Consider the following 27,415-nt stretch of genomic DNA (forward strand, 5'->3'; position numbering starts at 1 on the left):
TCTCTGCTCCTGCCCACCTAGCAGTTCAAAAGCACGTCAAAGTGCAAGTAGATAAATAGGTACCGCTCCAGCGGGAAGGTAATCAGCGTTTCCGTGCGCTGCTCTGGTTCGCCAGAAGTGGCTTAGTCATGCTGGCCACGTGACCCGGAAGCTGTACGCCGGCTCCCTCGGCCAATAAAGCAAGATGAGCGCCGCAACCCCAGAGTCGGCCACGACTGGACCTAATGGTCAGGGGTCCATTTACCTTTACCTTTTTAATCCTGTTACTTCTTGGGTCATCTCCAAATTATTTACACTTTTTAACGGACCCAGGTCCAATGGCCAAGAGAATGAACCACAACACTGTGATACTAATCAGAAGTAAGCACAATTGAGTTCAATGGGGTTTGCTTCCATTTCAGTTGGGGTTAAGATTGCATCCTTAAATGGGAACCCCCTGGTTCAGTTCTAGACCTGCCCTGACCCTCAGCCTCCTTCACTCACATCTCCAAAATAGGGCAAGGGATAATAATACAGAACTGACCTACCTTCTCATAGGGTGATTCTTAGGACTTCAAAGCCCTTCACAAGCTTTAACACTATAAAAACGAAGCATCAGAACCTGCCTCACGCCAAGCCAGATGGCGCCTCTAGCTAGCTCAGTGTCGTCCACTGACTGGCAGCTGCCACTCTCCAGGGTTTTGAATGGGGAGCATTCCCAGTTCTACCTGCAAAGGTCAGGTGTTGAAACTCGGGAACTTCTCCATGCAAATCACTGAGCTGCAGCATGATGATGATTTAAGCCACAACGAGGAATTGCTCTCCAGTGAATCATAGGATTGTGGAATTGTTGAGTTGGAAAGTCACAAGAGCCACCAAGTCCAACCCTCTGCAATGGACACTGCAGTTTTTGCAAAGCTTTGTGAGAACAACTAACTTTCAGGTTCGCCCATCTGCAGGGTGGAATTCATATAGTGACCCACCTTGTCAGGCTGGTGGTAACTGATGAAGATGATGATGAAGAAGACTGAGCTGATTAGCGCCCCTCCCCCATATATACACAGTATATGCATGTATGTTTGTATCTAGCACCCGTCACTCAGACGCTTCAGGAAACTTGCTTTTTAAAAGCCCCAAACTGCCATCGGCCTCGTCTTCCTCCGCCTCCTCTCTCCCGCTCCCCGCCCCACGGAGGGGCAGGCCCGGGGGGAGCTCAGTCTCCTCCCCGCCAGCCTCACGTGGTGGGGCAGAAGCAGCTGGTGCGGTTGGGAAGGGGGCGGGCCACGCAGGCGCAAGGGGCATCCCGGAGCCTGGATGGAGCTCACAGGGGCTGGGGGGGCCATGAGCAGCAAGAAAGGTAAAGAGGGGGCGCGCGGCTGCCCTTCAAGCCTGGGGGTGCGTGCATGGGGGCTGCAGATACATCCTGGGTGGGGGAGGCAGTTGCATGGGGAGAGAAGAGGGGGGGCGGCGGTAGCGGCAGGGGGGCTCTTGCACGGTCGGTCCCTGCTGCTGCTGCTGCTGCCGCTGCCATTTGCAAGCTTGCCTCGGAAACTTTTGCAGGCGGAGCGCTAATTCTCCTCCCTCGCATCCCTCAGGCCCGGGGAGCGGCCGCGGCAAGAAGAAGAAGCATAAGAAGGAGAAGGCGCCTCCGGCTCCGCAGGCAGAGAGCGAGACCCCCACGGGGTGAGTGGGGCGCCCAGCGCATCTTACCTCGGGGGAGGGCGGCGGCAGGAGCGACCCTGCCCCGTCGGGGATGCGTGTGCGAGTGAATGCGGCCGAGAGGTCCTGCTTCTGGAAACTGCAGCTCTCGGATGTGGGGGGGGGAATCCTCCCCGTTTAGAGGAAGCCGGCATGACTTGGGGGGGGGCAGGTTTGCGGAACAGGTGCTGGGGAAGCCGCAAGGGGAGTGCGGGGCTGGCTGCGGCTTCTCAGGGCAGATTCACACGTGCATGTTCGGAATCGTGGCTTGAGAGGGCGGCCCAACACGGGTATCAATGCCTAGAGCGCCCCGCTTTTGCCTCTCCGCTGCCAGCCTTCAAGCTGCAAGAACGCCAGTGGCATCTGTGCACGTGTAAGCGACTTTTAGTGTTTGGAGGGTGGAAATTTCAGGAAATCGGTCAGTTTCATAACACGCCTTTGTCTCTGGAAGATGGCATAGTTTGCATGTGTGAATGTCCATCATAGGTATAACGCTATATAATCTGAAATGTAATCAAGTGGAGGCAGTTTGACTACAAGTAATTTGGGTGTTGAGAAGACCAAATCATGGTTATGATTTCCATTTCTCTGGCAAGGGGGAAAATGATGATAAAGCTTCTGCTGCAACTGAAAACATGTGAGCGCTTCTACATTGCTTCATTGACATGTAAAGCAGTCAGGAGAGCTGGTGGAGAAAGTAATTCAGCTTTCTGATGATGAAGGCTCAACCACCAGTCTTCAAGGCAAAACCTGAGTAGGAGGGGCTGTGTTTGCTCATTTTGAGGACCTTTACCTCTTCAACAACGATTTTATTGTTTGCTTCCGGGAGTAAGGAGCTTCGGTTTTTAGCGACAAAAGCCTGTGCCATGATAAGTGTGTTAGGCTTTTAAGAGGCCTCAGTTCATGAACGTGGATTGGGTGCCTTTTGCACCAGGGTGGCTGTGGCAGACTAGTAAGTCCAGATGACTCGAGCAAGTGAACCAAGCTGGATCCCTCAATATGTGGTTGGACTTCTAATTCCATCACCCCTTACCACTGGTTGGGGCTGATGGGAGTTATGAGTCCAACAACATCTGGAGGGCACCAGGAGAGGGAAGGCTCCCCTGAGATAAGGTAATTCCTGCCACCATCTGAAATTATTATTATTATTATTATTATTATTACTATTACTTTATGTATATCCTGCCTTTTTCCCAAACCGGGACGCAAAGTGACTTACGGATAAAATAGAAACAGGTAAAAAACATGGGGAAAACTTACTAAACATTAATAAAAGTAAAACAATTTATAAAACAAATTTATTAAAAATATAGATAATTACAATAAAAACATCACAGTGGTTCCCAAAAGCCTTCACCTGGCAGTGCAAGGACAACAAGGAGGGAGCCAGTCTAGCTTCTCTAGGGAGGGAATTCCCAAGTCTGGGAGCAGCCACCACTGAGAAGGCCCTCTCCTGTGTCCCCACCAAGTGTGCCTGTGAAATTGAGTTTATTGTCTTCCCTTTTTAAGGGGAGTGCCAAAAGTGTTACTGCTAAAGGAGTAGTGCTGGTGCTGATGGCTTTTTAAAGGAATGAGGCTACCTGGAATGAGGCTATCCATGGGTGTTGGAAATGATGTTGTAGGTTACTGGGTACAGTATCTTTTTCTTGGTGCCTTTGGAGAAGGTTGCCTCTGAATCTGAGTCAGATGCCACAAAGGGGAAAAAATAGGTTGTTTGGTTCTGTGGGGAACATGCTGAACCCACAGCCTAGATCATGGGTAGGCAAACTAAGATTCCGGGGGCCAGATCCGGCCCAATCGCCTTCTAAATCTGGCCCAGGAATCAGCGTGTTTTTACATGAGTAGAATGTGTGCTTTTATTTAAAATGCATCTCTGGGTTATTTGTGGGGCATAGGAATTCATTCATTTTTTCTCCCAAAATGTAGTCCGGCCCCCCACAAGGTCTGAGGACAGTGGACCGGCCCCCTGCTGGAAAAGTTTGCTGACCCCAGGCCTAGATCATCTTGCTGTGCTGATTTAGATTGCAGATGGGGATTACACAAATAAATAAATAAAAGTATATCCACATAGGAAACTAGCAAGCTACGGCAAAACTGTGCTAAAACTCTCCTCCCATTCTAGGGAGCTTTTAGTTTCTTTTCCATGGGAGAGCAGCCAGCCTTGAGAGAGAGCACCTGCCGCGGTTTGGTCTGGACCCGGGGCCTCCTGGTGAGCTGGGCCCAGGCCATGCAGGGCTGGCCGCTTCCCTTGGCCGGTCTCATCCCGCTCCCCTCGCCCAGATTCCATTCCCATCCTGGGCGGCAGCTGCCGGGGGCCATGGGGCTATTTTTAACCCTCCGCCCGCCTCTGGTGTCTCTGTGCACATTTGGGCTCTGGCGGGGAGGAGGGTTCTGAGCTCACAAGGTATTAATTCCTCTTTTACTAAGGAGGGGAGCATGTGGACAGATAAGGTGCCCAGCTGCCGGCATGCTTTGCTGAGGCAGTCTTCTGTCTCCATCCCAGGGCCCGTCACTCCAGCCTGGCTCTCACGCCAGAACCGGCAGCTCCCGCCCAGATCTGGGAACTTTGCTCTGAGGAGTATCTTCTCCCTGGGGAAGGCGTCAGGAACAGAGCAGGTCTTGTCCCCTTGCCCCCCCCCCCAAATACACACCTTCCTTTGACAAGAACTGGAAGATCAGCAGAGAAAAGGGTGCCAGTTAATTTCATTTTATGCTTGGCCACTCCGAATCGCTTCCCTGTGTATCTTTGGAGATGGGGGAAACGATGCAAGAGGGACTAGGAGGCAGTAGGTATGTCTAAAATTATTGTGAAAGGAGGGTGGTGGTGTTATTTTATTTTATTGTGCCATTGATGTGCATGGCATTTTACAAAATGATATAAATCTAAAAGAGAGGTCCCTGCCCTGAGGGGCTTACTCTCTGAATTTTGACAGAGTGGGAGATGGGAGGTTTAAGAATATGAGCAAATAAAAGTTACAGTTCCTTAAATTTTCTGTTGGGGGGGGGTGAGAATTAATGCCCGTGTGGTTCGTCCTCTCCAGAGGTGACTCTCAGGTTGGAAGAAGGCAAGGGATGTCTGCATAAACAGCTGCTTAAAGAAGCAGGATAAACATGAATTAAAAAGTAAATGACATCATTGGGAATTGAGATGCTCCTGACAAGTCTCTCTTTCTCCCCATGCCCCCCCCAACTCTTCCAGGCCACTGAGTCCCTCCTGCTCAGATGACGCTCCAAGCACCCCTCCAGTACCCCCCTTGCCTTTCCCTGCTGTGATCGGAGGAGGGCAGCTGGGATCTGATGATGAGGAACAAGAGGACCCCCGAGATTACTGCCGAGGTATTTGGGGAGTAGGGCAAGCTATTCTTCCACCAAGCTGGGGCAGATTAGGGGCTTTCTGTTCGGAATTGTAAGCGAGGTGGGCAGTACCAGATGATGAGAACAGATAAACAAAGGAAGACTGCATTGCCTTCATACCCTCTGCTTGTTGAGCTTCTAAAGTTGCGCTTGTTTTCAGCAAGACAACCCAGAGAGCTAGACCCTTGGTCTGGTCCAGCAGAGCACTCTCCTATGCCCCTAAAGAATAACAACAAAACTGTTTAATGTCTTTAGAAATTGCCCACATGCAATACTAGAACATGAGTGAGAAACCTGAGAAACCTGTGGGCCTTCCAATGCTGTTGAACTACAGTTCCCACAATCCCTGACTTTGATCAGGTTGGCTGAGGCTGATGGGATCTGTAGTCCTCCAAATGCTGTTGGACCAGAAGTAACCCACCCCAGCGCTAGGTGCACCATGGTCCAGGGTGGCAATTGTGCTGGGCCAGGACGGGGGTGTTCTCTGTGACTCTGGCAACTGGTATAATTAACCTGTCTTCCCCTTGTTGCCTTGCTAGGTGGGTATTACCCGGTAAAGATTGGGAACCTGTTCAACGGGCGCTACCATGTGGTGCGGAAACTCGGCTGGGGGCACTTTTCGACTGTCTGGCTTTGTTGGGACATTCAGTGAGTATGGCAGGTGGGGAGGCAGGAGGCATGCTTCGTTTCTGTCCCCTACCAGAGAATTAAGGAGTGAAGGCTAGTACAATGGACTTCACTTTCCTGAAAAATGGAAAAATAAAAGGCAGTGTTTTCTGACTGGCCAGATTATGGAGCAACAAAGAGAGGCTATGTGAAGCGAGAAATAAGGGAGGAAGAATTAAGGGAAATGGAAATACTCAGGAAGTGATTTTCATACCATATACAGTGATACCTCTGGATTCGAACGGGGCTCCAGAACGGATCCTGAGGTGAACGCAACCCGCGTCTGTGCATGCAATGGTCGCGATTCGCTGCTTCCACACATGCGTGTGACGTCATTTTGAGTGTCTGCGCAAGCGGCGAAACCCAGAAGTAGCGCGCTCCGTTACTTCTGGGTTGCCGCGGAACGTAACTTGAAAACGCTCAGCCTGAAGCATATTCAATGACTGTACTGTAGATTCAGAGCAAGGAGAAGAAAAAGAGAGGAATGTGCTGAGGGCTTATATGATCATGAATGTTCTGCTGCTCTTGAGGGCTAGAAGCTTGCTTAAATTTATTATTATTATTATTATTATTATTATTTAATCACTACTATGTCTTTAACTTGTTTTATCTGAGAAGTCTTGATGCTCCTGTGGAGATTACAAAGTGGGGGGGGGGGCAAAATTTAAAACAAAAAGTGGAAAGGGGGAGGCAGGACTAACCAGTCCCTTCCTTCTCTGTCTCCCCCCTCCCCCCGCAAGGCGGAAGCGTTTTGTGGCCCTCAAAGTGGTGAAGAGCGCTGTGCACTATACAGAGACAGCCGTGGATGAGATAAAGCTGCTGAAATGTGTGAGTTGTCCTCCTTGCCCATTCCTTTCCCCAGTTCTGTAGAAGGAGTAGTGATTAAATAAAAGGAGAGGAAGTTTGAGAGATTTTGGCATACTTGGAACCCCTTCTGCTTGGGAGCCCTGAGCCATAAACTACCGGTGCTCATGTGTATGGCACTCTTTATTATTTTATCTGATCCCTTGGACAGCCTAGGCTTGGAGTAGATGAAACACCCCTACCCTGGATCCATTTGCTCTGTTTACTATCTAGATCCCACCCTTTGCTGTCAGACACAGTGTCTTCTGTTCCCTTAGCCAATCTAATCTGATGCTCTCCATATGACCTGGACCACAACTTACATCAGCCCCGGCAAACACTGGGTGCTGGAAAGGACTCATGAGAATTGCAGTCCAATATGTCTGGAGGGCATCCCAGATAGGGAAACAGTGTTCAAAACTCCGATTGTTCTAGACATATTTTGCGACAGGGAATTTCATTAGCACAAGCAATTTCTGAGCTCTGGGCGCAGTACTACACCTAAGATTTCAGATTAAAACTGCAGAGTGGAAGGAAAGAGGACCTTTTTCTGCCTCCGCACTTCCAGCTGCTCTCTGAAGACTGGAGAAGAGATTCTCTTAAGAATATTAGGGGAAGGACTAGACCATGTGAAAAAGGAACATAATATTTTAGTTGCAGTTCATTCATTTTTAGCTTTGTGTTCTTGTTCTAAAAAAAGCGTGCCTAGCCATTTCATTGTTGCGTCCATAACCCAGGTTTAAGGTGCCATTTAGCTTCTAGCCTTAATATCTCAGCTTCTAACACTGTTAAAAAAGGCTGCCTTAGAGCAACGTGAAAAGTACTTGTCTACAGGAGAGCCTACTCACAGCTACCAACTCGGAGCAGAGAGTTTGGTTTGCTACTCTGACATTTCAAGTAGATTCCTAATAAACATTCCTTCTTCCCCATCCCACACAAAGACACTATTTCCTATTCTAAACAGTGTTTCTTTGTGGAATATTGTTTGGAAATAATAATGGGTTTGACAATTTGGTTCAACTTCTGATGCCCGGCCGTAGGGGAGCCCTTGCCATGGGCATAGCCGGGCAGGGGGCAGCTCCCCCCACCAAGTAACGAATAGAAATTCTTAATTAACTGACCAATCGTGTCATTTCTGCCCCCCTAACAAAAGTCCTGGCTATACCCATGGCCCCTGACATCAGAAATACAGCGGAAGTGTACCCAAGTTGGGGGTTTTTTCAGCTGTGACATCTATGATTTAAAACAGCCTCCCAAGGATGGTTTGCCTGGCTCTATCATTGCTCACTTGTGGATAGCCAAACAAAGGCAGTTTTATTCCAGGGAGCTTTTGGAGACTTATCACTCTTTATGCTGGTTCTGCCTTTAGGGTTTTTAAAGTCCTTTTTCGACTGCTTTGTGGTTTTACTTATCCCCCCTCTTTTCTATAATGTTTTTATTTAGATTGTAAATCTCTTTGAGTGGATCAGGTGGGATATAAACCCTGAGAATTATTTTTTTTTAAGTGTGATTGGGATTGTACAACTTAATAGTGCAGTGAGGGATTGGACTCTCTCACATTAATAAAAGCTCGCTACGCTTTGAGTACTAGCAGAGATTCTATTGTAACCTACCCATTCTTCACACGGGGCCTTTTTTGTTTCTAGGGAGTATTTAAGCATGCCATACTTCACCTCCAGCCACATAGGCCCCACACATCTTCCTTCAAGGTGGATGGTGGGATTTCAATTAAAAGGATCTGGTTCGATCAGAAGCCTGGCCAATATCAGGGTTTCTTGGAAGGATCCGCCTGCTAGACTGTCCTGCTAACAAGTTATTTACCACAGATGCTATATCTCTGCATTTTTATCTCTAGGTTGGCAACTGGGGCGGGTGGGCCGTTTTGACCCAAGGGCTTCTGTTGATGACTCTGATCTAGGATGTGTCATTTCCCCCCTTTTTTATTCTCCAGGTGCGAGACTCTGATCCCTGTGACCCCAAGCGTGAGAACATTGTCCAATTGATTGATGACTTCAAGATCTCAGGGATCAATGGTGTCCGTATCCTTCCACAAGCAGGCCCAGAAAACCATAGGTGTTCCTGTTCAGATTGTTAGGAGCCACTATTGACTTCCAAATGTATGGTTTCTGAAGGTATCTCTTGGGTGAACGTCTTGGTCAGGACAAATCTTTCTCTGCTACTTCTTTGACCAGAATGGTGTGGTTGTTTTGTTGGGGAAGCATTCAAAGAGCTGTACCAAATTCTTCACACAGATAAAAAGTTAGCATATTCACAAGAAAGTTGACCTTGTAGCCTTCTTCCCAACTTCTGGTTTTGTATGCTCAGGAAAGATTTTTCTTTGGGGGAGCATTCAGAACTGCATTCTGCCTCCTGCTGTATGACGTGATACAGTCCAGAGACAGTTGGAGCAAGCAATGAACCTTCTGTTTGGATCAGGCCTATGAGGATGAACATAAACAGTTGCAGTCTGCTTCAGATGATTGTTTTATTGTTGGACAGAGGCACAACTGTTGTTAGGCTGCACCGCCCAAGTCATGTCACTGTCGGAAAAGAATCATACATTGGCCTGAGATGAATTGCAATTTACTTTTGCTGGGAAGGTGTTTTTCCTCCCCCCATGATGGGTGTTTGGAATGTTGCATTTACTTTAGCTATGCAGCGTCGAAGGAATCTATTGGCTAGTAGCTGTGACACTTCTGATGATGACCAGAACCTTCTCCAGTATGCAGACACACATACACTCTGACTTCTTGAGAGCTTAAAAATAAAAATTGGTGGCTGTGCTCATTGCTATTCCATTTTTCGTAGTTCTCATGTAGCCTCTTAAAAAATAAATGGTGAATAGGTGAGGACATGGAAAAAGCCAGGAAGGCTTCCCTGTCCTCTACAATTCCCTGCCACATTTAATGAATGGTTCCGTTTCTGTGTTCTGGCTGTGTGCTCCCGCAAGCCTCAGCTGGCATGACCAGTTGTCAAGGATGGTGGGAGTTTCAGTCCACAACATCTACCTTATTTAATTAGACACAAAGCAGCAAGCATGCAGTCATTCCCTGCAGATAATGCTACTCCTGCTATTGAATGAGATGTTCTGGAAAGGAATCCCAGTTTTGTGGTCATGTGGAAAGTTGCATGGTTTTCACACAGTGGCCAAATGTCAATAGGCGAATGTCTCAAAACATCTGTACAGTGGTGCCCCGCAAGACGAATGCCTCGCAAGACGGAAAACCCGCAAGACGAAAGGGTTTTTCGTTTGCGAGTTGCTTCGCAAGACGAATTTCCCTATGGGCTTGCTTCGCAAGAAAAAAGCCCATAGGGAAATCTCCGGGGACCTCTTTTAAATGCTGGCGGTGGGGAACAAAGCCTTTCCCCCCCCCCCAGCCTTTAGAAGAGGTCCAGGAAGGCTGGCGGGGGCTGAAAGGCTTTGCTCCCCCCCGCCTGCCTTCCCGGGCTGGTCTGAAGGCGGTTTCCATAGGAACGCATTGATTGATTTTCAATGCATTCCTATGGGAAACCGTGCTTCGCAAGACGAAAAACTCGCAAGACGAAAAAACTTGCGGAACGAATTAATTTCGTCTTGCGAGGCACCACTGTATTCAGTGTTCTCCTCCTCACTGAATACTGGCACAGTTTCTCTTCCATATCTGATTTTAAGACATTAAAAACACCACATTAGTAATATGGGGGAAATGAGGGTGGTCATAGTGTTCTGATACATCGCTCAGACCTAGGAAAATCATTTTAGCTTACTGTGTCTCCTTGACTCGACCTCTGCCCAGATGTCTGCATGGTCCTTGAGGTTTTAGGACACCAACTATTGAAATGGATCATCAAGTCCAACTACCAGGGACTTCCTATACCCTGCGTCAAGAGCATCCTACGCCAGGTAAAAAGTGGATTTATTTTAAATCCAATTGGGGGGATCTTATTGTAGCATCAAGATCATTTCAACCCTTCTTTATTTAGGCTGCTCAGATTTAGGTTACTTGTATTATATTCAAAATCACTGGGAGGTTGAATCAAAAAAGCCACACAACTTGGGCAGGAATGAAGGTGTCTGTATGTTGGGGATGGGGGTATCATATCATTGAGTTCTTTCTGGAGTATAGTTTTAGACCACCAGTGGGGTATTGCATGTTGTATTGCTTTCCATGAAAGAAAAGAAAACTCCAGTCTCTGCATATGGAAAGCTAGACCAGTGTTTCCCAAACTTGGGTCTCCAGCTGTTTTTGAACTATAATTCCCATCATCCCTGACGGCTGGTTCTGCTAGTTAGGGATGATGGGAGTTGTAGTCCACAAACAGCTGGAAACCTCGGTTTGGGAAGCAATGAGCTAGATCATTGCGGTGAAGGTTAGACTAAAATCATCCATCTTGATAGGAGGGGATTCAGGTGAACAGAGGAGCATGAGTCTATTTGTTGAAGAGAGGCTGGGGCCTAAGGCAGCCATTCCCAAATCTAGTCCTAGAGCCAGTGTGGGGTAGTGGTTAAGAGCGGTAGTCTTGTAATCTGGGGAACTGGGTTCGTGTCTCCGCTCCTCCACATGCAGCTGCTGGTTGACCTTGGGCTAGTCACACTTCTTTGAAGTCTCTCAGCCCCACTCACCTCACAGAGTGTTTGTTATGGGGGAGGAAGGGAAAGGAGAATGTCAGCCGCTTTGAGACTCCTTAAAGGGAGTGAAAGGCGGGATATCAAATCCAAACTCTTCTTCTTCTATCTAGGGGCTGATATTGCACACACATCCTTCTGCTCTTGAAGAGGGTTCTGTATCTTGAGCACATGCACACGGTCCGTGGTAGTTAACAAAGTTCCAGGCTCTGAGGTTCCCAGTACAGTGGTACCTCGGGTTACATACGCTTCAGTTTACAGACTCCACTAACCCAAAAATAGTGCTTCAGGTTAAGAACTTTGCTTCAGGATGAGAACAGAAATCGTGCTCCGGCGGCGCAGCAGCAGCAGGAGGCCCCATCAGCTAAAGTGGTGCTTCAGGTTACAAACAGTTTCAGGTTAAGAACGGACCTTCAGAATGAATTAAGTACTTAACCTAAGGTCCCACTGTATAACCTCTGTAGTTCCTAATACCACAACCTCTGTACTCGGAAACCCTGGAATTCTCCCATTTGATCCTGCATCTCCCTTCCCAGGTATTGCAGGGCCTCGACTACCTCCACACGAAGTGCAAAATAATCCACACAGACATAAAGCCAGAGAACATCCTGCTGTGTGTAGATGAGAGTTACGTGCGCCGCCTGGCAGCTGAGGCCACTGTCTGGCAGCAAGCTGGGGGCCCGCCCCCCTCTGGCTCTGCAGGTAAATAGTCACATCCTCCCCATGTTCTTTTAATCTTTATAGTGGCACGTCTTCTTTAGATGGAAGAGGATAATCCCCGGCTCCATTCTCCTGTCTGCGTTAGACAGACAAGACCAGGGGTTGGCAAGTGGAAAAGTTGGAGACTTTAGCAAGAAGTCAAGGAAGCATCTCTTTCCAATTGACCTAATAACTAATTTTAGTGCAGTAGTGCCTGTGTTTGCGTTTACTGAACTGTGACTAAATTATAAATACCCAAGGCACCTCGTTCCATCCTTATTACATACATCATGATTATTATTGGTCTATTGCGATGTTTAGCTGGTGATACGTCGCAGTGTTGCCAACCAAGTATTGCCCAACCCTACAAGACATATGGGTGAAGTTGGATTGCAGGAATCAGAGTAGTAGGGAGAGAGACAACAATACAAGTCTAGCGATGCTAAATAAATCAAATTGTCCAGGGAATCCTTGGCAAAGCATAAAACAGGAAAAACTTTGACTGAATTGTGGAGTGGGATAGAGGAGAGTCAACTGGGAAGATGTGCAGAAAAATTGAAGCTACAATGGTTCATGAAAGGCTAGGCCCCTAGTTGGCAACTATTTACTGTTTATTTACTACTTTAATACAGAGATTGCAGGCATACACACAGGGTTGTTTCCAATGTTAATCCTACTCAAGAGCAGATCCACTGAAAATAATCGACCTAACTGAAGCATATCTCTGTTAATATAACTGAATTTGATATAACCTGCACTCTCCCTTTGCAACTGAATTGTCAGAAAGTTGCACCACTTTTGCCATCACTTTACCCACCCAGACTCTTGCCTCTCTGACTCAGCAGATGGAGGACCCGGCTGGTGCAGTTGCTGATCTCCAGACAGCAGCCTTAAACATAGTGCAGGAAGAGTGCATGTGTGCATGCACATAATTGAGTATAGCAGCTCTCCCCAGTCTCCCTACTTGTCACAGAAGGCCACGGCTGTGTGTCACTCCAGTCCATGGATAAGGAACCTGTGACCCTCCAGATAATGTTGGACCCCAGCTCCCATCAACCGCAGTCGGCATGGCTAATGGTTAGAGGTGGAGGTTTAGAGAGCAGCGCTAATGAGTATCTGCACAGGAACTCGAGATTATGCTAAGGATCCCCAGAGGTGGTGTCTGCACATTCAAGGCCAAGCAGGGTAGACTTGTAGGATGATTGATGGGAGGAAAGGAGAGGGCAAGAATCACAACATCACTCTGTGGGCCATGGGCTACCAGCCATGGCCTAGAATGTCAATCCACCCTCACTAGGGAGCTTGGCTGCCTCCCACATCCTCTCCCCTATATTTATCTTCACAGCGTTACTGATTGTTGTTTGTTTGCCTTAGACTTCCTGGCTGTTGGATTCTGGGAATCATTTCTGTCTCTTTCTCTCCCTCTTTTCTCTCCTCACTCCATCTGTGCACCTCTTCCCTCAGTCAGCTCTGCACCCCAGGAGAGCCTGGTAAGTCTCTTGGTGCCACTACCCCTTTCAAAGGTGGTGGAAAAACTAAGTTTAGAATTGGTAATTATTATTGTTGCTGTATTCTGTGGCCTTGTGTGGATAGATGGGCCTCCCCCTGTTTTGCAATTTGCACACAAGGTTCTCATGGTCACACCTGTATAACAGTCCAAGCTTAACAGGACCCAGCCATAGACAATTTTTCACATGTGCCAAAGATGTCTGCAGCCTTTACTGGATACAAAAACGAAGTGCAGAGAGAGGCAAGAGCTTCACAGCCTTGTGTGGGTTGTACTTTGTTCTGTGTGGCACACGGTTAATTTAACTGTGGCACTGCCCTGCAGTGTGAGAATGCACCTGTGCATTGGCCTAAGCCTCTCTCGGGGAGGGCTCACAGCTCAGCAGAAAAGCACATGCTATGCAGAAGTCAGTCCCTGGCATCTCCCATTAAATGGAATGTTTAGCAGATGATGGAAAAGGTCCAGGGAGCTGCTGCCAAGCGGAAAAGCTGATACTGAGCTGGAAGGACAAAATAGTCCGACCTGCTCTAAGGCAGTTCCCTGTGTTCCAGTCATTGTGCCTGCGTGGTTCCAGTTGTGTCGCTTCAAAGAAGGGCAGAAGTGTTCATGGGAAACATAACGTACACAAATAAGGCAGAGACAGCATTGCAAATTCATTTTTCATTTTCATGTAGCACACACATTTGATAGATAGACAGATTATCCCAGAAAAGTGTACTAGATTTGATTCCTCATTTCTGAAATGTCCCCATGTTGGGACTGGCTGAAGACTGGCTCTTGTCCACTTTTCCAAGATAGCACTTCAACTTGTAAAGCCATCTGATGATTTCCAAAGACTTTGCACTCTCTTCTGTGGACACTCTTTGCTTACCTGCGCTGCCTGTCACACTTCTTTGGGTTTTTCCTCTTTGGCTTTTATGTAGCAAATCCCAAGCAGGGACAATGCACTCTCGATTCTGCCTGTGCCAGTAGGGGTACAGAAGCCATGCAAGTGTGAACACAAAAAAGGAGAGAGTTTTGGACTAGGGAAACCACATCTTACAGCTAGCCTTAGAGAAATCAAGCAAGCCAGTTCTTTTTTTGATAGTCCACTAGAAGCCAGCCAAGAGGAAATGCAACCAGCTTGACCACTTGCTTTCTTACCAGACACAAAGCCGCTACAAGATAGAAGTTCTTTGGTTAATGCAGCAGAGCCTTGTATATTTTGACTTGTTCCCTCCCTGCATTTTCTGTACAGATGGGTCCATATCCCAAGTGCCATGATGCCGGTGTTTTGTAACATGACTTCTATGTGCACATGTGAAGGGGATAGAATATTACTATTTATTTATTAAATTTGTATACCACTCTTCATCTAAAGCAGTGTTTCCCAACCTTGGGCCTCCAGCCGTTTTTGAACTACAATTCCCATCATCCCTGACCACTGGTCTTGCTAGCTAAGGATGGTGGGAGTTGTAGTCCCAAAACACCAGGAGGGCCAAGGTTGGGAAATGCTGATCTAAAGATCTCAGGGCAGTGCACAGCATAAAAATAAAAGATAAAACATTAAATACATAAAAAACAAGAACAAAACAAGCAAACACTTTTAAAAGGATGTGTGTTGGTAATCAGCCAATACAGGTTTATGGGCTTGCATGTAGATAAAAACCTTTCCTTAAGATCGCATAATTCCTGACTCGGTTCTTGCTGTTGCTGCTGCCGCATTGTTATCCTTGCTGTTCTGTTGTGTTAGTGCTGGATAGGGCATTGGTTGTTGCTTAGCTTTGCTGGAAAGGCAAAGGGTCATAATTCATATGCTCATCCCATAGCATTTAGTCATTTATTTTGCCCACCCATCTGCCTGCTTTACTTTTCCACCTTAAAAACACCAGTTTGCTTATATCATCACACACACACACACACACACACACACACACAGAGAGAGAGAGAGAGAGAGAGAGAGAGAGAGAGAGAGAGAGAGAGAGATTTGCATCCCTTTTTGCTTGTGGAAGTGCAAGATGGTGTCCTCTCGCACACCCATTATGGTTTCTTTGTCTTCTCATTCCCAGTTGCACGCCCTTCATGCCTTGTATGTGTTCTCCGGAGTTCATGCTTCTGCCACCGAGCACACCCTTGTTTCTGTACGTCATTTATTTGTTCCTGCACCTGCTCTTGCCTTAACCCAGCCAGGCCTAACCCAAGACATTTTACTACAGGGGTGGCTAAGCCTTTTGGGGCTGAAGTCCAGAGTGGCCCATGGCCACCCTCTGAGGGCTGCATGGTAAAATGGGCACGGCCAGATCATTACTTTCCATCCAGAGTAAGACTGTTCCCTTCCTTTATTCTCACAGATTCATTCCATTGGTAGTTTCTTTATTTTCTTCCATTTATTTTTTAACTGATGATGTGTTCCATCCAAAGTCAGGCAGTTCCATTCCTTAATCTCTCCAAACTCATTCTGTTCGTTTGTTTTTTTAAAAACAAACTGATTTATTTCCCCTTATTATTCCTTCAGAGTCCCTCTTTTCCCTCCCAGATGCATCTCGTTTGCAATTAATAGGTGGTGCTGACTTTCTTTCATTTCTGTTGTTTCTATTCACTTCACTTCTGGCTGTTTTGCAGTATTTCTCCCATTTTGATTTCCCACATTGAGAGATCATTAGACATCACAGTGAGATAGACAATGCAATCAGCCATGCGCAGAAGGGAAGAGAATTGGTTGTTAATGGTGTTCCTGGAAGCACTGCTTTAGAAAGCAGTGAGCTGCTTGGGGAAGCCCAGTTTCAAATGCCCAAGTAAAGTTAAGGTTTTTAGAGGTTGGATGGCCATCTGTTATGGATGCTTTAGTTGAGATTCCTGCATTGCAGGGGGTTGGACTAGATGACCCTCAGGGTCCCTCCCAACACTATAATTGATTGGTGGAGGGTGTTGGGATTTGAGAGCTACAATGCCTGCAAGCCACCCAGAATCTCTTGATGGGCTGTTTTCAGCCTGCTATCAGCCACCCCTGGTTTACTCCTTTAAGCAGCAGCTCCATGCAATGTGCCTTCCATTCAATGTGAACACACACACACACACCGATGCTTTTGCAGGATAACAACAGATGTTGGGCCCCAATATTTGAATTGTGCACAATTTTCTTTACACCCCTAAATATATTATCAGTGAGTGACCACTCTCTTCTCCAGTTGGTCTGGCCCAGCTTTTTTTATAGGCCCAGCCCTTTCAGGCCTCAGCTCCTCCTCACTCTGACCCTTCCCTTACACAAGTCCTTGTTTCCTTGTAAGACTAGTGTTCAGTGAGGTTTCTGGGCCGTACCACTGCGGTGGGTGCTCACTTGCTTAAAACGTTCCTGCATAAATAAATAACTGCACATAGAAGACTTAATGTTTAGTGGGGAGGGCCTTGTCCATCTTGCCTTCTTCCTCGACATGCTAGTTTTTGTGTGGCAGAAATTATTTTGTTTGGGGTAGCATTTCAGTTAAGAGAATCCCCATTTGTATCCAGAAACAGGCTGACCACTAGGCCTCATTGCTCACTTGCTCTTGCAACTGCACTTACAGATATGTAATGCTTTTCTTCTTCTTGCTACATCTTTCTCCTCATTCACCCCTTGCCCATTTGTTTGCACACAACTACTCTCTTGCAAGCTGTGTGTTTTGCTGTGAAATTGCACGCCACTGTTTTGGGGTTCTGGCACTGCCCACTGACACTTTGAGTTGCTTCCTGGTGATTCCCTTGGTTTGTTCCTTCTCCTTCTCCCCTTCTCTACCCCAAACCTCAGGGCCTGCCATGTGGCTCCTTTGCATGCTCCCCCCCCAACCCCCGCTCACTTTCCCATGCAGCCCTGGAATTGTAAGTAACAGGGCTGTGACATGGGGTCATCTCATCTCCCAGAATGGGAAGCTTTCGAAGAACAAGCGGAAGAAACTGAAGAGGAAGCAGAAACGACAAAGTCAGCTCCTGGCAGAACGGCTCCGGGACCTTCAGCAGCTGGAGGAACTGGCGACCCTGGCAGCAGGAGATGCCAGCGAGCCCACGGCAGATCCAGGTGAGGTTGGGAGAGGGAAGTCAGCTGCTGTTGGGTGCAGCTGGTTCTCTTGTGGGGTCAGGTCTGGAGGCTGGACAACGCTGCCCCTCCATCTCTGCATACTTACTCTCACACCCTTTTGGGCAGCTTAAAATATTTGAGCTTGTGCCCCTTCACTGCCTCCCCTACACTTGTACGCTAGCATTTACATTGCCTGTTGTTTGTCCCTGGCATTTACATGGGTCCATTTCACGTGCCATCAGAATAAACCATAGTTAACGTTTTATTGTGAATGTACCTTTCATAGGCTGTTGTTATCCTCCCTCCTAGCGCACGGAGGAAATGAAGGCCCCTGGCTTAGCGTTCTGTCTGAACCAGGGATCTTACTCTAAGCAACCCATGACTAGTAAGCTAGGAACAAAGATTGGTTTATCATGGTGGTTTGTTTGGAGGAAAACAAATGGCAACTCAGTCCATGGTTGAAATGTAATGTTAAGCCCAGGGGTGATGGTTTGTTTCCCCCCAATGCTAGCAAGAAGCAGCAAAGTGGGCCCAGTTGCCTTGCAGTAAATAGTTTTATTTTTGAACATTTTACATCCTGACTCTTGAAATGGGATGTAGTCACCTCCTGATTCTTACCTTTTTGGTGCCCTTTCACCACTTCAGAAACATATAATGCAGCTCTCTTACTCCTTTTCAATCAGTGCTGTTCGCAGCACACTCTTTTATGATACCAGAAAACCCTGACCCTCCTCTTTCCTCTTCTGTAGACCTGCCTGGCGGAGCCCCCATCATGGTCTCCACGGCTGGGGGGACAGAGCCCTCAGGGGGCTCTCTCGCTTGCAGCCCCCAGAGTCTGACATCGTCTTCTGGTTTCTACACACACAATGCCTATGACAGCTGCAACGGGCACTCTCCACCAGGCACAGCCAGCCGCCATTTCAGCCCTGACTCAGCAACCTCCGGCTTCTCAGGGTCCCTCTTCTCTGGCTCAGCCATGTCAGGTGTCTCTAACCAGCGGGAGCGTGGAGGGCTTCTCTCCCCCAGCAGTGAGTATCTCTCATGGGTTTACAGGGGCAAGATGACAAAGGAGCCATGTAGGCCCAAACGCCCAAAAGCTGACTCTCCCTTTGGCCAGAGTTTTCTAAAGTTGTGATAGCAGAGGCAAACCATTATTCTTAATTAAAATTGGAGGCATCCTTCAGTCTTACCACTCCAAAGAATTAATTTTAAGGAGAATCACCTGTGTTTCTGTATTAGTCACTGTTGCATATCCTCCTTCTGAGCTCAGGTCATTCCGGCTGCAGGAGTTGCTGGAAGGAGGTGTATAGGGTGCCATCCAGCCATCTTAGGGACTCCATTCCAGATTTGTGTAGGGTTTACTCCTTAGCTTTTTCTTCTCCTGAAAATATCCTGCAAGCTGGTGAAAGTTTAGGATCAGAGTTTCCTTCTTGAGAGGCTACCTTCTTATGTTGACGAGCCCCATCTGCCCCTCACTTCCCTCTTCAGCACATGCAGAAACTGCCTTATTGACTGCTGGACCCACTCTTGGTCTCGTCCACTCAATCTGCTGGAGCCTGTCTTTGCATGCAGGGGAAGTTCCTAACTCACGAGGGGTTGGAGATCCATCGACTACCCTCACCTGGCCAGCTGAGTGGTTAAATTTGAATAGCACAACTGTTAGGCTAAACCAATTGCTTACTACCCCATCAGCATCTGTGGCTGTCCCATAAAAATGGCCTTTGAAGGACTGTTTTGTTTGTTTTTTACCTGATTCCCTGCCCTGATCTGCCTCTGCAGCTTTTGGTACCTCTGAATTCCTGGTGAACCCCTTGGAACCTCAAAATGCAGACAAAATCAGAGTGAAGATAGCAGATCTGGGAAATGCCTGCTGGGTGGTGAGTTATTGGAGTGCATGTTGCTCACACCTCCTGAAGGGAGCCGATCTGGTGGGGCTGTCTGTCGCACGGGGAGTGGAATGTGGTGGCTGCACAGAAGAGACTGGGAGCATGTGGGCTCTTCGGGGACTTGAAGCTATGGGCACCCTGTATTTCCCACGTAATGTGTATTTCTGCATTTACACTCTACACAGTTTTTGCTTCAATTTTTAATTATTGTGCTGTGGAAATTTAAAAGAGAAGAGCACCCCCCCACACACACACACATTTATTTTCTTCAATTGAAAAGATTCTGAGCATCTCAAGCTTCAGCGGGAAGGCAGCAAACATATTGATGTGTTTATAATTTCAACATGTCCAGCTTTTAAGGTTCTTAAAAAAATTAAATGAGGCCTCCATATAGGGAGTACATGGATTGGTATCTTGGGGAAAGCTGCTAAGGAGGAAAAAATACATGGGATTTAGTAACGAGTGGTGATGGTGGCAGTGGTCTTCCTTTTGGAAGGTACATGTGGGGTTAAGTAGGGCTCTGCTGTTGGTGAGCAGCGCATATATGCTCTGGCTTAGGAAATGGTAGTCACAGTGGGAGACACACGCTGGATTGGCCCACAGGGCAGCTGTTGTAGAGAGCGTGAGATGTGGGTTCTACATGTGCACATATGCGCAAGAGAGCATGTCCGTACGCACATAGGTATGTCACAGGGATATTCCTCACACTCTCAATTTCCTCAGCACAAACATTTCACGGAGGACATTCAGACTCGCCAATACCGGGCACTGGAGGTGCTAATTGGTGCCATCTACAGCACTCCTGCTGATATCTGGAGCACAGCATGCATGGTAGGTTCACGGGGCTCCTTCTGCTTCTTGTGCCATATTCTGGTGGTGGTGGTGGCGGAGCTCGGTGTCGTTTGGGGTTTTCAACTAAAAAACATGTCCACAAATGTGGTCACCATCTTGCCATTGGTTAAGCATATTCTTTTATTCTGGCGTGTCCAAACTTGGAGATGGGCAATGTGGGGTCTTGCTGACCATGCACTGAATCGCAAAGGCACTTGACTGTCAGTCACAATGTTCATATGGAACTTCCAGCTTCAGAGGCAGCATGCCTCAAATTAATACTTGTGGCCAGGGAGCTAAAGCAGGAGGGAGCTGTTGCACTCATGCCCTTCTTACGGGTTCCTCGGAGGTATCTGAAGGGCTACTGCGGGAGACAGGATGCCGAACACAATGAGTCTTTGGTGTGATCCAGCAAGGCTCCTCTCAAGCTCTTCTGCTGAAAAGCAGCAAGGTCCTTCCCTGAGGCTTTCTGGGTTCGGACCAAACTAAGCCTCCTGGTTTGGCTATGCGAGGCTTTGTTTTGTCGGAATTGAGTATACACTTCCAGAGTTAACACTAGATACATTACTTCTGGTAAATGAGCAATAATAGCCGCGAGAGGGCCATGAAAATTATGTCTCAGGCTTTTTAGACTCATCTACCCGTGTACTATCTGAAACGAAAGGGGCATATTGGTTGCCAGATGTGAAATATTTTGGCATTATTTTTAGCTCTCCTACCCTACTAAAAATCAGGCCTTCCCTTTTGTCAGTGTAGTGACTGCTATTTGTCAAGATACCTCCTGCTTCCTTTGCAGGCTTTGCTTGTGTGGCTGTGTGCCAGGATGAGCTGAATGTTAGGTGGTTAATGAGATATAAATATACTTCCTTTGTTGCCAACTCTATTTACAGTCTAATAGCTGCACATTTAAAATCCTAACACAAAACAAGTACTTGAACCAAACACACTCTTTAGAAACTTTATGCTTCTGACCTTTGCCCTTCCTGTGCTTTGCCATTTTATGCTTCTTTTGAAATCAGCCTGCCTGGGCAAAGGAAGCCTGGTTTTTGGCAGGGACCCGGCTCCACCCAGCAGCTCTGGGGCTCCTGAGAGGAACCCATTTGGCAATAAATTTAAGAGGCGCTGAATACAAGTCCCGCTGGAACAATTGGAAGTGCACTTTAAGCCTCCTGACTGTCCCTTTGCAGCTGCATCTTTACCTTTACCCCCCAACCTGATGTCATATAGCACACTGAGTGTGGGCAGGGGGACGTGGCTTGGGGAAAAGTCTGGCTTGCCCGTCTCACAGATCGTCCACCCTGAGGCTTCTTTAAAATGACTCCTTGTGATGTTTTTGTCATGCAATTAAGTCATTCCTGCGCGATTGCTTTCAATGAAGTTTCCTCCAAAGCTGGTGCAATTGCCGGAAAAGAAAAAGTTTAAGCTGCTTGGGATACACAGACATATACACATATATAATATGTATAATCCACAATTTCTTTGCACCAACATCTTAATATCAGCACGCAGTAAAAGCTGATAACGTGGATTCTACATGACTCTGTGTGACGAATAAGCCAGCCCTGCAAGATCCTCACACTCTAGGAATGGCTCCTTTTCTGTTCTGCCTGCCTGAGTTTGATACATGATAGAACAAATATTCAGATGTCAGTCATTGGTTCTGCCAAGTTTTCATGGCAGGGGAGGTGTGTGTGTGTGCTCATGCGCATGCGCAGCAGATATTTCCCTTTGCTTCTTAGACCAGTGAGTATGCCAGCTCAAAAACCTCCTTGAGAGGGTCAGGCAATACCACATGAGCATTTCAGGCCTTGGGTTTAGCCTTCCTTGCTGGCCTGACTGGCTTCCATGTACCGTATTTTTCGCCCTATAGGACACACTTTTTCCCCTCCAAAAATGAAGGGAAAATGTGTGTGCGTCCTATGGGGCGAATACAGGCTTTCGCTGAAGCCTGGAGAGCACCGACCCCTCTCGCTCTCCAGGAAACTCTGCGCAACCCTCCGGAGCCCGGCGCGAAGCCGTGCCGGGCTCCGGAGGGTTACGCAGAGCTGCCTGCATTCCGAAGCCTCGGGTGTGCTGAAGAGCATGCGGGCTTCACACAGCTGTCCGCAAGCCTGGGGAGACCGGCGCAGCTCCCTAGGCTTGCGGATAGCAGGATGTTCTGGGGGCTGGGGTCAGGGGAAGCTCGGGCTTCCCCCGCGCCAGCCCTGTGCCTGGGGGGGAAATATTTTTTTTTCTTTATCCCCCCCCATAAAAAACCTAGGTGCGTCCTATAGGGCGGTGCATCCTATGGGGTGAAAAATACGGTAGTTCGCACCTTTGGCCAGAGGTTGGCACTGGCATGCATAACCACCTAGGTCCTGGTGTTTAGCTGATCTGAAAAGAAACAACGGGCCATGGGGAAGAGGAGAGATTTCTTAACTGAGAGCCAGCCCACCCATGAAGCATCTGCCTTAGGTGGCAAAGATGCAGGAGGCAGCACTCCGCCTGCCCCACTGCTTCCGTCGCCACCAGAACACCACCGTCACCGGGTTTCGACGAGAGGGAGGTGTTCCAGTGCACAGCATTGCCACTCGTCTTCCCCCCTCTGGGGTAGAGAACTCAAGCAGCAAGGGCTTGTGGAACACTGCGTGTGGGTCTGGCAGAGGAAAGCCCATTCATGTGGTGAAATAGGATAGGCGGCCCCTGCCTTAACTGCATAACCTGATGATTCTCTTTCTTTGACAGGCATTTGAGCTGGCTACTGGCGATTACCTCTTTGAACCACACTCGGGCGAGGACTATACCAGGGATGAAGGTAAAGAGCTCTCACTGGTTGAGCCTACTGTGTATGAGGCCTGCCTAGCCAGCTGGGCTTAAATCGCTCTCTGTGCTCTAATCTGGAGGCATTGTTGATGCCAGAATTTCACAAGAGGCCTGCTGGAACTCTGGAGGGGGGAGAGACTGGGACACGCAGGCCCTGATGTCCCCTCCTCTTTTCCTTTTCAGATCATATTGCCCACATTGTTGAGTTACTAGGCGATATCCCTCCGCACTTTGCTCTTTCCGGGCGCTATTCGCGCGAGTACTTCAACAGGAGAGGTAAGTTAGGGAATGTAGCCTCTCTGGGTTGCGAGGATATTGTTCCAAGTGGATGCTTCCACAACACATCCGTATCATGCTCAAAGGCTGTCAGGAGGAATTGTGAGGGGTGAGGAGAGCATGTGTGTAAGAGAAGTTGACAACAAGAAGCTGAAGGAACTGTGTGATCATGACCACTGGAAGGAAAGAAGTTGTTCAGGCAGCTGAGATTTTGGCCAGAAAAAAAACAGGTTTGTGGTGAAACCTAAGGCTGGGAACATGTCAACATTTATGGGGGGTCATTAATAGGTTCTGCCTACCCTGCCAGTGGTAAATGTCATGAAGGTCACAGCATTTGTTGTCTGGGGTGTCCAGAATTAGGCTACCTGCATGCACCAGCAGCCTCTTCCGCAAGTGGCTGGTCGTTTAAGTGCAACCCACATTCTCCATTCCAAGTAATGTGGAACAACTTTTGTTCATTTGGACTTGCCCAACTTCTCAGTGGGATGTACTCTGCACTTTCAGTCTGTCTGTCACCCACACCTGCCACGTCTGGCAGCCACTACACCTCGTCTTCTCTAGGTTTCAGGTGGGCACCTACAAAGAGCCATGGACAGCTAGTCTTTTGTCCTTCTTCATTAGGGTACAAGAGTGTTTGCTGCATTGCAGAACTCTGTCGTCCCTCAACCTTTGTCATCAGTACTAAGAGTATCTGGGTAGTGATTTGGGACTGTTGTTGTTTCTGCACGCCTTTTTTGCTGTGTCCACCTGTCTGTTCTTTTTCTCTCTTTGCCCAATTGCTTCTCATTCAATGAATCTGGCCACTGATGATGTTGAGGACCATTAGATGGAGGAGAGGTCTATCAGTGGTAGCTAAATGGAGCCTCAGAGTACAAGACGCTGAGTCAAGAGGGCAGCTACCTTCATGCCCTGCTTTGGGGCACCCTTTTTTAGCTGCTGTGGGAAAATGAATGGGCACTACATTGGAGGAAGCTCCTACAGTTTAGCCAGCTTCTACTAATTACATACTTTTCCTCCTCCACAAAGAGAAACAGCATGAAGACCCACAAAGGGTACAGGGTCTAGAAGTTTACTGCACACTCTGTTTACTACATATTAATGCACGTTTTGATCATATTAATGCTTTCACTTCTGGGAGGCTGGGCCTTTCCCCAAGAGATGCAGTGTGGGTGTGCTGTCAGTTATACAGCAGCAGGGTGAGATTAATAGCATAACTACCACCACTCTAGGCAATCTTTCCCACACCAAGCACCTCTATGACAATATATTAAGAGGTAAAATGTGATGATTGGGGCTTATGCAGGATGATCCCAGGGCCACATTGCATGTTCTTTTCAGAAGAGGTGTATGTTTCCCATGTAGTCTGTCTAACTTTGGAACAGGTGGCTGGCCTGGATTGGGATTGTACGCTGAGATCTCAGGAGCATAGATGCTGAATGTGGCTTTGGGCGTCATGTTCCACTTCCTGAGGTGAAAGTTTCTAGCCCTTGTAGCTGTGGCAACACAGCTTTAGAGTGTGTGAGCAATGCCTGTTGACTATAATGCCCACTGTTCAATAACTCTTTGCCTATCCCCATGACTAGCCAGGCCCAGAATTAATTTCACAAAATAAGAGATAAACCAGGCACGAGTTTGGTTTTCCTTGGTGCAGAATTTTCATTTCATTTTACTTTCTTCCAGCGCAAAGTACACACAGCCCTAGATGGGGCCTCTCCACCAACCTTGCCCTTTTTGTCCTCCTTCCTTCCCCAGGGGAACTGCGCCACATTAAGAATCTCAAGCACTGGGGCCTGTACGAGGTCCTGGTGGAGAAGTATGAGTGGCCCCTCGAGCAAGCAGCCCAGTTCACGGACTTCCTCTTGCCCATGATGGAATACATCCCAGAAGAACGCACTACAGCCTCCCAGTGCCTGGAGCATCCGTGGCTCAACTCTTAAGGCCAGGCAGAGGTCAAGACGGACTGGTTGCTTGAAGGAAGCAGTCTTCTCGCCTGCACAAGATTTCCCTGGCACGGACCTGGTCCCATCACTGGAGTTGACGGGCGGGGGGAAGGCTGTCTCCCCCAGCTGCTCCCCCTAAGTGGACTCCATTGCAGGACTGGAGGCAAGAGGCTCTTCTCCCTGGCTGATCACAGTGGAGAAGGGGGCACTGTAAAGCAGGACTGGAACTCAGGAGCCAGGTTCACTCTGTGGTCATTTCTGAAGCACAGCCAGATTCCCACAATCCCTTGCTGACTCTTTTCCTAGAAGTTGCCTTCTTGGGAGGTCTCCATGGCCACCATCTCCATGTACCCTTGACTGATGCGGTTTGACTTTTAAGAATTCATTGTGTTACTTCCTTGCCAGTTTCTCCCCCTGCCCTCTGCTCCCCATCGTTTCTAACTGGTGGGCAAAGAGAGTGGCTGTGAAGCTCCCAGCATGTGTGGGTTTGCGAGAGGCTCAGTATGTAAGCAGAGTGTGAATGATGAAAAGGAAGAAACGCGTGGATGTTCTAGCAAGGAAGCTGGGAAGGGCAGCTCTTTGTGGGGTGACAGAGAGACGCGGCAGGTCCTGGCTGGTGCCCCTGCCCTGTCCAAATTTCCATGCCAATGAATTGCAGGAAAAGTAACAATGAATGTGTGCAAAGTGACATGACCGTGGGCTGGAGGTCCAGCCGTGGCACTCTTTGGAGGGAATGAGAGAAGGTAGCTGATGCAGGAAGCAGTAGAAATGTATAGGCAGTGGGGGTGAAAGAATTCATTTTTCTGGCTTGGCTGATGTCTCTGCACTTCACAGGCATTTGCAGGCAGGTTTCTGCCAGCAACTTTGTGGTTAAGAGTTGAATAAATGGGCCACTCCTCTACCCCAAGAGTCCTTTGTGAGTCCTTTCCCCTGCTGCCTAGGCAAGGGTCATGGCCCTTAACATGCTTTACTTTAGCCAGGAGTTGCTCATAAGTTTGGTATTCTAAGAATCTCAGAGGTTTTTAAACAAACAAGTTTCTAACCCTTGTCATTGCTAAGGAAAGATTTTTGCAAAGGGAAAGTCTCTAAGGGCAGCTTTCAATAGCTGGGATTTTTTTGTATGTTGTGAAGTCTCTTCTCCCCCATTTCTAATTGTCTTTTAGTCCTATTTTGCCTCAGTTTCCTTTTTCACTCCAGTTTGAGGTGAATGGGAATCATACTGAATTTCACCCACTACCCTAGCTGGTGGGAGAAAGCAAGCTAGAGGTGTGTGTGTGTGTGTGTGTGTGTGTGTGTGTGTGTTTACCGACCTACTACTCCCCACAATGCGTATTTTGGAATGGCTGGCATTGTTGCTCTCTCAAACTGCTACTACAGCTCCCGCTCTCCCCCCCCCCCCACACATTTCCTGACACTTTTGCTACCTGTGGTCAGTTTTCATTATTATAAGGCAGAGTGTAGCTGCTCCAAAAAGCTTGACACTGTTCCAAGCTACTTTTGTGCCTTTAGGAAGAAGCTTATCTACTGTTCGTGGTGAAAGATTGAATGGTGTGGGAGTGCCCCTGTAGCATTTTCCCCAGAACATTTTGGGTTCAGAAAAGGAGGAACCACAACCAGAGGAAAGACACAGAACAGGAGGAGGAAAAAGATGTGTGGAGCTCGGCTTAAACCCAAAGTCCCAAGTTCTGATGCCTGTCCCATGGCTATAGCGCTGGAACCCAGATGTTGTGGTTGGCTCTTGCATACTGCAGCCTCATACTATAAACGGGGAGGTGTGTTGGGGAAGCCTCCTAGGTATGGCTGACAACTGGTCACAGTGCTGCCCAAGACTGGTGTCTTTAAACCAAAGTTGTGGTGCAAGAGAACTGGGCATAGGGAGAGGGAAGCAATACTGTTGCCTTGCACTGCAGTCTCTGGAACAAGAAACCCTGCCCTTGCTTTAGGGTGTTGCCCATGTTGGGGAGTGTGTGTGTTTGTGTGTGTGTGTTTTGAAGGCCCTTCTACTGTTCCAGGGATTTGAGTTCAAGACTTTTCATTAAAACGTTTGCAATAGCCTCTGCCTCCGCCTCCTTTCTAAGGGCAACGTTGGGTTTAGGAAAATCACACTGGAGAACCTCTTGAGGATCAGGTTCTCAACTCCTGTGAGGGGAAAGGGGTTAGAGTTACTCCCTCTAAGGAAAGCTGTTCTTCTACTTCCCTTCTGGGATTGATATCTTGGGTGTGCAGTGGTATGGAGGGAGGGTGGTGATAAAAGTTCACACTGCCGCAGAATGGAATGGAAGTTCGGAATGCAACTCA

At 47.9% G+C, this 27,415-nt stretch overlaps 1 protein-coding gene across 3 annotated transcripts; it reads left to right on the forward strand.

Annotated features, from left to right (window-relative positions):
- Window positions 1–1,238: 1,238 nt before the first annotated feature.
- Window positions 1,239–27,169, forward strand: SRPK3 (SRSF protein kinase 3). Of its 3 annotated transcripts, XM_081894225.1 has the most exons (17): window positions 1,239–1,336; window positions 1,575–1,662; window positions 4,877–5,013; window positions 5,571–5,679; window positions 6,438–6,525; window positions 8,492–8,579; window positions 10,317–10,423; window positions 11,683–11,848; window positions 13,310–13,335; window positions 15,401–15,472; window positions 17,229–17,382; window positions 18,132–18,410; window positions 19,162–19,259; window positions 19,992–20,099; window positions 22,824–22,893; window positions 23,085–23,177; window positions 24,930–27,169. In XM_081894225.1, the coding sequence occupies exons 1-17, from the start codon at window positions 1,294–1,296 to the stop codon at window positions 25,112–25,114; spliced, it is 1,911 nt and encodes a 636-aa protein (XP_081750351.1). In that variant the 5' UTR covers window positions 1,239–1,293; the 3' UTR covers window positions 25,115–27,169. The 3 variants fall into 3 exon arrangements, with proteins under 3 accessions (XP_081750351.1, XP_081750353.1, XP_081750352.1); XM_081894227.1 differs by lacking the exon at window positions 15,401–15,472; XM_081894226.1 differs by lacking the exons at window positions 1,239–1,336; window positions 1,575–1,662 and adding an exon at window positions 4,142–4,467.
- Window positions 27,170–27,415: the final 246 nt, after the last annotated feature.

This window comes from Podarcis melisellensis (genome assembly GCF_964234715.1).
Source record: "Podarcis melisellensis genome assembly, chromosome: 17".
NCBI classification, from domain to species: Eukaryota; Metazoa; Chordata; class Lepidosauria; order Squamata; family Lacertidae; genus Podarcis; species Podarcis melisellensis.